We start from the raw sequence: 12,050 nt of genomic DNA, 5'->3' as shown, positions 1-12,050 counted from the left end.
TAGCAACGGAATTTTGTCGTCGAAACTGAAACCGAACGTTGATATATGAAACCAACCAAACTGAATCATTACCAACGGTTTGGTTCCGATTTGGTTTGTACTTCGTTAATAATTTGAGTTTAAAATAATAATTATTAATCTACCTATATCAATAAGCGGTTTCAAACAGAACAATAAATATATATAAATCTGTTACGTGATTACCAAACTCTGTATTTCCCGCTGCATCACGCATGCACCTGTCTAGTATATACTTAAAAATGATTTAACTCATGTCGTATACGGTTCATAACTTAGTATGGTATTAAAAAAAGTTTAAAAGAGTGCAAATTAAATTTTGTCCAATTCAAGAAGTGTTGAAACTTTTAACATTAAACAAGAAACTCTATATGACATTACCATTACCTATTAACTATTTCTGTTCTGTAGAAAGCAAAACCCTTCTATTACTTTCTTCCTCCGAACTGCGCAAATCTGCAAAGTCTTGAATTTAGGTCAACAATTTCTCTGTCAATGCATGATCGGTCAAAACCCTAATCTTTCCAATGCAAGTTTGCCTCTTATCTCTCTGATCTTGATTCATAATTAATTACTACTTGTAGCTGTAAAGGTAGGATCTTTTTCTTCCAATTATTATTCTTCTTTCCAAATTAGGGTAAATTGGGTTTTCAAATACTGTGCTATTGTTCTACATTGATGCATTTTTAGGGTTTTTGATGCATGAATTTTTAGGGCTTTTTTGTGGGTATTGTTTAAGAATCTTGTTTATGATTTTCTGCAATTTTTGATGTAAAAAAAGGTAAAAAAATTGTATTTTTGAGATTGTTTGTTGATTTTTCAGCTTATTATATGTTTCTTAAGTGGTGGGATTGAATTCTTGGTTTGGCCATTGCTTTGCAGTTGCTGGGATGGCAAATGATAACCGTAGAAGTCAGCGGGTTAAGGATGATGAAAATGTTAAGTCGAAGAAGAAGACGGTAACACCGGACGCGTCTCCGTCCAATGCTTCTAGCTCAAGGAGGTCATCGAGAGAAACTGCGTCGATTTACAAAGTTAAGGATGATGAGAATAATAAGTCGACGAAGAAAACTGTGACACCGAATGCGTCTCCTGCTTCGAGTTCAAGAAGGTCAGGTGTAACTCCAGTTAAAGAAAATGTGGTTAATACTCGGAAGTCGGAAAGATTGGGAAAGAAGAAACCATTGGGTGTGTCTCCGGTTAAGGGGAAATCAGGGAAAACTCATGAACAAGTTACGACAACTCCTACAAAGACAAACGATAGGCGCAAGAAGTCTGATGCGGGTGTTTCTGTATCTCCTTCTATATCGAGTATGAAGTCACAGAAGGAAGAAGTTGTCAGTGGTGGTAAGAAAAGGAAGAGAGGGGGCGCTACCGTACGTAATGGTTTATCTAAGGCTCCACGAGTACAAATTGAAGGTGGGTCAAAATTAGTTTTCTATTTTCTCGTGGTTGTAAAGTTTTAAAACTGGTTAACGCATTCTTGTTTGATGGGATATAGGTGATGAGAATGATAAAGAAACTGAAGAAAAGTCGTCTGTATCTAATTCCAGCAGCAGTAGCTGTCGAGGTACTGCTTCTAGCCAAAAGCTTTAAGTTATGATGTATTTGTTATTTTTTTATGCTCTCGGGTTGTTCCAAATAAGTGAGTCATCATGTTTTTGGTTTAATTTGAAATATTGTTGTTGATGCAGAAGTGGAAAAACCACACAGCTTAAAGTCTGTGGAAGATAAAGATGGCGGTGATGATGACTGCGGTGATAGTAATGGAGAAGAGTCTACTGAGAAAGCCTCTAAAAGACAAAACAGGACATCAGATCAAGACGAGCCCATAATTGCCACTGCCAAATTTATTGATCTTGTACAAGCAGGACATGTTTCTTATTTTCAAACAGTTCTGGTATCAAAATTCTAATGCTTGAATGGCTTTTCTTTAACACACTGTTGTATATAGTAGTTAAGTGATTCAAGTTTCTTCATTTTAATGTTTGTACTAGGATAGGACTCCGTGTGAAGCAGCTTCCGCAGCTGAATTTGTTGAGAAGAATGATGTTGTGTCAAGGACCGACACAGTTATATGCATTGTTTGTAAAAAGCTAAGGTTAGTTAGACTCAAATTACATTCCTTATTATTCAAACACATGATATGATCACACTCACTTTACATGTAACAGATGCGACCACCTTCCGTTAGTCCCAGAGTCGGTCTGGGATATGAGAGAACTGGAGGTCTCAGAAGCTTCAGGTTTGAAATAAATACATTTTGCATGAGCAATTCTTACATGAATGTTTTTTTGCTTTATATAAATCTTCTTAGCACGTTATTTCTCGTTTAGGTTTGCAGAAACAGAAGCAGTACTTTGTTAAATACAAAGGTGTTGCTCATATTCACAACCAGTGGATACCAGAGTCTCAGTTGCTACTTGAAGCTCCACTGCTTGCAGAAAACTACAGCAAAAATGGCTTGGTAAATAAGCTTCTATTCTTTTTCCCATTATAAACTACATTTGTTATTGTCTCTCTTTTTTTCGTGTGATAAATATGTTATATGTCTCTTTCCAGGTGAAGTGGAATGAAGAGTGGATTGTGCCACATCAGCTGTTAAAGAAAAGATTATTATTGTCGTTAGAGCCAGCATGTGAGAGTCAATTGAATACAGAGAAGGTATTAAATTATCATTATGAGTGGCTTGTACAATGGCAAGGACTTGATTATGAGCAAGCTACATGGGAATCAGAAAGTATATCCGTCTTAGATTCACCTTATGGTCATAACCTCATTAAAGATTATGAAAAGCTTCATGGAAATGCAAACGAAGATGCTTCATCAGATAATGATAAGGTATATCTTAATCTTTTTACTTATCAACAAGCTTTTATTTGTTACTTCAATTTTGCTTTTACTTTAGATTGAGGAAATCCCGTTAAATATCCCACATGGAGTGGATAATATCCATTCAAGCTATGTTAAGAGCCTGCATGATGCTTGGATCAAAGGACCGATCAGCATTGTTTTCGATGACCAGGTGATTTTCTAAGCTGTTATTAAGTACATTACATCTGAATATTCTAAATTAATAACATGGTGTACATATCACACTTGCAGGAGCGTACAACGAGGATTGTTCTCTTTATTCTCTCATTAAAGTCTTCATCTTTGCCTTTTCTACTAATAACAAGATCTGATTCTTTATCACAATGGGAGGCTATGTTCTCAAAAATAGCACCTTTAAATGACTTTAAAGTTTCCGTTGACGGCATACATGAAAAAACAAGTTCCAAACTGCTACATGTTCGAAAGGACAATGGTCAGTTAGCATTCCAACTACTTCTATACCCCATGGATGCATTTGTTAAGGTATGTCACTGTCCACTGTTCATGCCATCTGTTCAGTTATTATTACACCTGCACATTATTTAAATGTTCTTTTTACAGGATTTGAATGTGTTGAAAGCCATAAAATGGGAGGCTATTATAGTTGATGAGTCCCAAAGCTCGGATATCTCATCTCATTTTAGCCACATTAAGAGCCTATCCGCTGATAAGAGGTTGCTTGTTTTCTGTGGTCCGTTAGGTGTAAGTTCTTCTCTTAAATCAGTCAGTTACTTGTGTTTAAATGGTAAATATAATTATGAAATATATTGTGTTGCAGGTCAGCAACCTTGATGTGATGCCACTGCTAGACTGTGGCGTCATAACGGCAACCGAATTGGGTGATATTAGCAAACTGAAGGAAACTTTGTCTACGCTTATTGCATATGAATGCAAATCCAGCTCATTGTCTAAATTTGTGGAATATTGGGTACCTGTACAGATATCCAATGTGCAGCTTGAACAATATTGTTCTATGTTACTTTCAAAAGCTATGGCTCTTAGTGCATGCTCAAAAAGTGATGCTACTGGCGCTCTTCATGACATTCTTGTTTCTAACCGCAAGGTTTTTTTGTTCTATATATATATAATTTGTTACACATTATCATGTCTTCTTGTTAAATCTTATGTTTCTTCTTTGTAGTGTTGTGATCACCCCTATGTAGTTGACCTATCTCTACAAGCCGTACTTGCTAAGGGTCTGGAGCCAATTAAGTTTCTAGATGTTGGTATAAAAGCAAGTGGGAAATTCCAATTTCTAGACGTTATACTTCCCGAAATGAGAAAACGCCAGCTCAGAGTACTTATTGTATATCACCAGTTAAGTGGGTCCGGAAAAGATTTGACCTCAACTGGTGACATATTAGACGATTTTGTCCGTCAAAGATTCGGCGTAGATTCCTATGAGCGTGTAGACGGGATTATGATTCCAGGAAAAAAGCAAGCAGCGTTAAATAACTTCAACAACAAAGAAATGGGTAGATTCATATTCTTACTTGAACACCGAGCTTGTCTTCCAAGTATAAAGTTATCATCAGTGGACACTATAATCTTATTTGACAGTGATTGGAATCCTGCAAATGATTTAAGAGTGTTACAGAGAATAGCAATCGATTCACATTCGGAACAAATTATGACGTTTCGATTGTACACTTCATTTACACTTGAAGAACAGATTCTTAGACTTGCAGAGCATAACGTAACTATTACCGGCAAGTTGCAGAATTTAAGTAGGAGTACCAGTGATAAGTTACTCATGCAGGGTGCTACATATTTGTTTAGAAAACTTGACGAGTTTCATAGTGATTCAAATACTTCCTCTGAAGAATGCTGGTTGAATGAGCTAATGGAAGAGTTTCTAGATTTGATTTCTTATAAATCTAAGAATAAGGATGCAGGGGAGTTGAAAATTACAAGAGCTAAACCGGTTTGTGGTAAAAACGTTATGTTACCAAACGAGTCAGATGGAGAACCGCCTCATGTATTTTGGAAAAATTTATTGACGGGAAGGGATCCGTGCTGGAGGTATTTATCCACTAACTTAACTCCGAGACAAAGGTCAGCAAAAAGACCACAGTATCTTGAGGAGTCACCTAGAAGAACAAATGTCACCAATGATGATGCTGGGCGTAAGCGTAAGAAGATTACAGATATCACTGAACCTGTTGCATCAAAGCCAATAATAGAAGAAAGTGTAATTACAAGTAATGTCATTGACCATGTTGCATCAAAGCCAGTTGTAAAAGAAAGTGGAATTGCAAATAATGTCATTGATCCCGTTGCATCAAAGCCAGTAACAAAAGAAGCTCAAATTACAAATAATGTCACTGAACCTGTTGCATCAAAGCCAGTAATAGAAGAAGGTGAAATGTTGATATTTTTATTAAATTTACAGATTCTTCTTCGTAAATGTTACATGAAATTGAATATAAGATTCCTGCATATTCTTTCAGGGGAAATGAGCTTTCAGGACCTTCTAAAGTTCAAAATATCTAGACTGTGTGAAGTCCTTAAGTTGTCGGTATGTTTCTCACAATATGTTTTTTTATTATTCTCTTGTTATGATGCCAGAAGTTACTAGAAGTAGATAGCATGTTTGATTGGATATCCAATGTAAATGCAGGAGGATGTGAAGATAATGGTAGAAAGGTTTCTCGAGTATGTTGTTGGGAATTTTCGTGTCAATGACGAATCTGAAAGCACGTTACACGCTTTCCTGATATCACTGGTCTGATTACCGAAAATATATACGTTCGTTTTTTTTAATATTATTTTGTGGTTTTACTAATAGCATATACTACTGATGTTGCAGTGTTGGATTGGTGCTGAATTGTTAAAACACAAGCTTGATAGGAAGCAATCCATCAGTCTCGCAAATGAAAAGTTAAATTTCAGTTGTCAGGAAGACAAAGCAAATTCGGTGTACTTGAAACTGCAATTAGCAAAAGAGATGTTTTTGATTCACACGAGCGATCAAACGAAAACTGTTGAATCAGTAGACAGCCCATCTAATCATAACGATGATGCTGGTGGTGGTGGTGACGGTGACGGTGATCGCAACCGAAAAGACAGTGAACTTGGTACCGTCAATCCTGACACGCCAAATGCACCAGAAGACCAAAGCAATAATAATTTGGTTCAACCTTTAGTTTCTCCAGCTTCTGGTGAATCAGTTTCAACAGATCCGGTAAGATTTACTTACACGAGAAAGTTAAGAATTTACTGTTTACTTTTTATGTCATTTAATCTTGAAGTATTTTGACTTTTCAGGTTAATACGTGTAATACTGAAGCTTCACCGCTTCAGGCTGACGAAGAACCGTGTTTACCATCTGAGAATCAATCTAGTATACCTCTAGGTGAACAACAGCCTGATATCCCAACTCCACAAGTTCCAAATCAAGATGGTACACCAAACCAGTCGAATGGTAATCGATCTGGCAACGGTAACCAAGGGGCCCCACGAAAGAAGTCTAGTGATCCACTTCAATCCGAACTGGAAAGATTATTTGAATTGAAGAACGCTGTTGTCAAATTCTACGACACCTTTGTCAGTCTCTTGTTTGATTTACCTTAAATTCCTTTAAAATGTTTCCGTCTTCACCTTTTAAGTTTTATAATATGCCTGCGTGCGTCTTTCTGCAGAAGCTGAAGTTAAAGTCTGATCAAGAGAAGAAAATAGAAGAAATGACTGCTCGAATCAACGCTAAATACGAAGCTAAAAATAAGGACGCAGATGCAGCTTTTCAGTCAAAAAAGAAGGAAGTCGACGGTTATTTCAGCAGAGTGGTCATGAATAAAGTATTGGCAGAGGCTTTCAAGTCTAAGTGCCAAGATGTGGTGCCTATTGGTCCTCCGGAAATTGAAGGTATTTACATCATTTCCGTTATTATTTATATCACAGCCAGTTTAACAAATTACAAACTTATTCAGGTTCAAACTTACCGCATCTGCCTCAGTTTCAAAATGGAGTTACATTTTCATCGTCACCGGCTCAATCTTCTAGAAGCCAGCCAGTTACCGAGACACAACCACCTCTTCAAATAGTTAATCAATCGTCACAACTTTTCTCGACCCCACCTACCAAACCACCATCTAATAATAATAATAATAATACCAACCCCTATATGCGACCGCCACCAACATTTAATTCCAACCCACCTACCAGACCACCACCATCTACCATCATCCCCGCCAGTATACCTCGTAGACCACCACCTGGTATCAACCCCACTAGCAGACCACCGCCTAACACCATCCCCACCACTCCTGCTAAGAACTACCGAGCTCCAGCTCCTCATATCCGTCCTTATAAGCCTCCAACTCCTCATGACCACAGATTGATGCCACATCAGCAACTGTCTCAAACACCACCACCTTTCAGTATAAATAATAATAATAGCCATCCCGCTCAGAATTCACCAAGAAGTTTACCTTTAAGTTCATCTCAACCAGCGTCAACATCGTTTAAGCTGCCACCGTTATACTCAATGCTTCCTCCTGGTCACCGGCCAGCCACACCAACCTCACGTCCCCAACCATCACTGCCACCGATGCCATCAGTATCCATAAGTCACACGGGCCTTTATAATCCAACACCAACACCAAAACCAAAACCTACACCGACACAAATACCAACACCATCAACACCGCCTATGGGCACCAACAACTCCAAGCAGGGCCTTTATAATCCAATACCAACACCAAAACCAACATCGACACAAACACCTGCACCAACATCAACACCGACACATATACCACCAACACCAGCAGCGCCTATGGACACCGACGACTACAAGCAAGGCGGTTTTCATCTGCCAAAAGTGTCTCCATCTTCATCTGAGGTTGCTAGAGAAGGTGACCTGGTTTGTTTGTCTGATGATGAATAATTAAGTGGCACTTGTGGATGTGAATCAGGGCATGTTTTTTTTCCGAGAAAATGTTGCATTAATTAACTAGTAATATGTTTGTTAATCTTATTAGTGAAAGTTTAGTACACTGTACATGTCTTTAGTCTTATTGCGAGATCAACAGGATTTTATTCAATGGATAACGAGCCACCAAAATGGTATAAAGTTTTGGCCAGCTGCTCGTCCGTCTTTTAATATCGAAGCTAAAACAAATCCGAACAAGCTTAATAAAGTGTAGAGTATTGATGAATAACTCAAAAACACATATACGGTGTTGCAAAAATGCTAACTAGGCGCAAGTAATCCATCGATTAATCGCTAATCCCCGCTTCATTAATTACTTTTGGGCTAATTGGTCAATGGTCAAATCCGTTGAAATCTAGATTAATCGGCTTTTTCTGATGATGTTTTGGCCAAAATCGGCGGTTTCAGCGAGATTTAGGCCAAAATCAGCGGTTTTCGGCGAGATTCCGGCCAAAATCATGGGTTTCCTGCGAGATTCTAGCCAATTTCCTTTCAAAATGTATTTGTGTATGTATAAAACTGAAAATTGCATATAAAAATGTGTACGTGTACATATAAAACTAAAAATTATACATTGAAGTCCGATTGGATTAATCCCGACTAAACTCTATGAATCCTGATTAATCGTTAGTCCTCACCCCACCGTCCGACTAGCGACTGACAATTTTGACAACACTGCGTCTATATCTCGCGGTCATCTTTTAAGGACTTGACCATCATTGGATTACCACTTTGACCTTGCAAAAAGTTAGAATAAAACCATCAATGTTGATATTGTATTAAAGGCTTATATATTAATTTAAAGCTTTTAATTTGAAATCTTAAACTCATGAATGGTCTTTATTATAAAATAAGTAGCAAAATATATTTAATTATATTTTGTCGTACAATTTATATAAACAAATGCATCATAAGATCTCTTTAATCATGAGATCCTTAGTGTTGACCACCGAATTTTTAAGATCTCCATCCGAGATGATTTTGTTTCGCTAGAATAAGTAAAATACAAATGCACTTAGCTAACTTTATTAAAATGAATAAGAACAATGATTAAATATCACGAACCCGAATTTGATTCGTAACATTTCATAGCTCAAATCTTTGGTAAGCTAATTTAGTGATCTAAATACACAAGCAGTAAGCACAATTTACCAAATTTTATATATAACTTTAACCACTCCATAGACACTTTTGACTAGAAAAGTTGGTTGTTTGATAAACCCATGAGTATATATATTAATACCATGTCAATGTCATTATTTTTTTGAAATAAAACGTTATGTTACATTCACCATTTTTGTTATCTATTTTCCTATCGGCTGAAGTCCATTTCTCTCTTATCTAAACCTATATACCAAATGAAAATGACAATATGTGAATTCTTTTCGTTATTAGTAACCTTTAGAAATTCGCTCGATACATCTAACCAATAAATTCTTTTTTTTTTTTTATTTTACGTATGTTTAATGAGAAAAAAAAGTTTATTTCTTTTATTACAAAAGGAATTTTTTTTATTTTTTTGCTTGATAACTGTCTTTATGTTTTTATAAGTTTGATGGTTATGCTCGGCCAGTGAGAGGTTTCCTTTGAGGGGCTCACGGGTTGTTGCAGAGCAAAGTTATCGCTAATGGGTAGTAGCTCAGTTCCCATTACTCGATTGCTATTGTTTTTTTTTTCGAACAGTAAACTTTTATAGACAAATGTCACACAAGGCCAAGAAACAACACACTCCACAACCCGGAGCGGAGCCACCAAGCAAAAACCAACACTATTACATCAATTTAAAACTACACCAATTTGACCACTCTATCGATTTTCGTTTGGCTCTATGTTTAAACCAAAGGAAACCTAGGGACTTTATGTCACCAATAATCTCTTCTAACCTCACCTCTTTGTCCCCGAATAATTTGTCGTTTCTCGCTTTCCAAATTCCCCAAACGCTATGATCACAATACATGAAAAGCCTCCTTCTCTTGGTTTCTAACCCCCACCGAGAAATGCATATCCAATAATTCTCTAACCGAGACGCCGAAGACCGGAGGAACTTTGCACCATCGGCTAATAAAGTCCCAAACCACAGTCGCCACTGTACAACCTGTAAAAATATGCTCATTCGATTCTAACTCTGAATCACACAAAGCACGATTTCGGTTTTGAATTGGTATATTTCTTCTTTCTAAAGCCTCCCTTGTCGGAATCCAGTTCATTTCAGCCCTCCAAACGTGAATATTACACTTATTTGGCACCCACTTACACCACTTCGAAACATAATTACTGTTTTTATCTCTATTTTTCACAAGAGTCCTCTTGACCGAGTTCACTGAAAAGACCCTTGAAGAGTCTCCCAAGTCCCAACCAAACCCGCGAATCCAAAACACCAACCCAAACTGTCGCGTTAATCAAATAAAGATTTAACTATTGTTTTTCATATACTTAAATGATTTGGTGGTTTTCTTTTCATTTTGACCATAAAATTAAGGGCTTACTTTAGTTGAAGTTGATGCTCGAACTTTTTATTAGAACAGTGTTTTCGTATGTAAATTTACTCGGTTGTTCTCTCTTTCGGCACAAACTGTTTTTATCGATGTACCCTAAGTGAAAATTGTTAAGGGAAATGTGTCAAACACGTAAGCTCAATAAAACTACAATGTTTTGGTTTGGTCAGTCTTGGTGATGGATGATGATCATGTTAAATACACTAGTTTGTAGACTTTTTCGTCGTAGAAAATATGTTTTGTCAATTGTATATACTTTGTTTTGTATAATGACTTTTATGACAAATAAAACAATGAATTTTTATTTAATGGAAAGTTACATCACAGTTATTCTGAGTACTATGATATTTAAAAAATAAATTGGAATATGTTACTATCATATCCATTAGAAATGAGTGGACTTAAATAAAAAATAAAAGAGCATGCTAGGTACAACTCAAGTGGGTCAACATGAAAACCGGCATTGGATCACTCGGGTCCAAAGTCCAAACTCGGTGACGCTGACTAGAAACATTTAACCCCTTCTATCTTTCTTTCGATGATATCAAGGAATGGCATTTCTTGCAATTTTCCTTAAAACCAAGGCCAAAAGTCAAACAGTTTATTTTTGCTAGTGAGTTTCTGTTGATTTATGATTCTAAAATTCTAAAGAATGTAAGAAGAAAAAGAGGTTGATTGTAAAGAAGAAAAAGATCGTATTTATAGTTATTTTTCGACTAAAAAAAGTAGTATTTGAGTATAGTATTTAGAGATAAACCAGGCCCGTAGGCTTGATATTAAAACACTAAATACTATATACTTCAATAACTCCAACAAAAAAAATTGGAGATTGATTTTAAGTTTTAGAATACACTGAAACTTTCTTTTTCATATAATATATATTACATGATAAAGTTAAAAGGATTGGTAATCCAAATGACCAAACCTAATTCATTTTTCTTCGTCGATTATCTGGAATGCTCCTTTAGATATAAGACACGATGACCATCGCAATGCCCATGGAAGCCCAAAAAGGCCATACAAGTTTAAAGACGACTTATGAGTTGTCGAGTTCCAGATTAGAAATGTTTTTATATAAGTTAAAAAATCAAATATAGTGGGTTTTTATAATTGCATGATTTAAAAAATCTAATTAATTAAATAACCAAAAGGTCAAAACTTAAAACAGCGAAATCCCACCCAATCTTTCTACTTATGTCCAACTTTACACTCCTTATTATTTAAGTTTCCTACAAAATTAGTAGTAAAATAAATTATTCATCTCAATTTATAAAAAAAAATAAATTGTTAGGAATTAAATTCACAAGTTATAAAAAAAATAAATTAAAATATAAAACTATGATAATATCGACTTGATCATCCTTACACTTAGGGTGTGTATGGGATTTCTTATTTAGGTTGAAAAGGTCTTTTTGTGATAAATAGAAAATGATTTATGAATTTATAATAAGGAGTTTCCATAAAAGTGTTTGGATTAACATAAGTCAATAAGTTGTTTTTAAAAAATGTTTAGTTTTAACTTATTGATGTAAAATGACAAAAAATGACATTTTTGTATAAGTGAATAAGTTGTTTTTAAAAAGTGTTTGGGTGAAATGAGTATTCTAAACCTATAAGGAGATAAGTTATCATATCTCAACTTATTCAAAACCCATTTTTTAGCCTTAAGGAAAAGGAAAAAGTTAAAAGAACCTATTGGTTCCCAAACACACTATATTAACATAATAAGGACT

The 12,050-nt window shown here is 35.8% G+C and overlaps 1 protein-coding gene across 2 annotated transcripts; it reads left to right on the top strand.

The window, feature by feature from the left end:
• Nucleotides 1-297: 297 nt before the first annotated feature.
• Nucleotides 298-7,828, top strand: LOC143576511 (uncharacterized). Of its 2 annotated transcripts, XM_077060585.1 has the most exons (18): nt 299-610; nt 901-1,588; nt 1,713-1,894; nt 2,016-2,119; nt 2,193-2,263; nt 2,355-2,485; nt 2,581-2,859; nt 2,927-3,043; nt 3,124-3,375; nt 3,454-3,594; nt 3,671-3,955; nt 4,034-5,252; nt 5,343-5,410; nt 5,513-5,617; nt 5,702-6,076; nt 6,160-6,438; nt 6,534-6,756; nt 6,822-7,828. In XM_077060585.1, the coding sequence occupies exons 5-18, from the start codon at nt 2,233-2,235 to the stop codon at nt 7,775-7,777; spliced, it is 4,461 nt and encodes a 1,486-aa protein (XP_076916700.1). In that variant the 5' UTR covers nt 299-610; nt 901-1,588; nt 1,713-1,894; nt 2,016-2,119; nt 2,193-2,232; the 3' UTR covers nt 7,778-7,828. The 2 variants fall into 2 exon arrangements, with proteins under 2 accessions (XP_076916701.1, XP_076916700.1); XM_077060586.1 differs by having other exon boundaries at nt 298-1,588; nt 4,034-5,259; nt 5,353-5,410.
• The last annotated feature ends 4,222 nt before the right edge of the window (nt 7,829-12,050 follow it).

This window comes from Bidens hawaiensis, unplaced genomic scaffold (genome assembly GCF_021521415.1).
Source record: "Bidens hawaiensis isolate Kalapana, Puna unplaced genomic scaffold, B.hawaiensis_p1.1 tig00028232_1, whole genome shotgun sequence".
Taxonomy (NCBI): Eukaryota; Viridiplantae; Streptophyta; class Magnoliopsida; order Asterales; family Asteraceae; genus Bidens; species Bidens hawaiensis.
The sequence above is the reverse complement of the archived record's forward strand: the minus strand, read 5'-3'. Positions and strand labels throughout refer to the sequence as shown.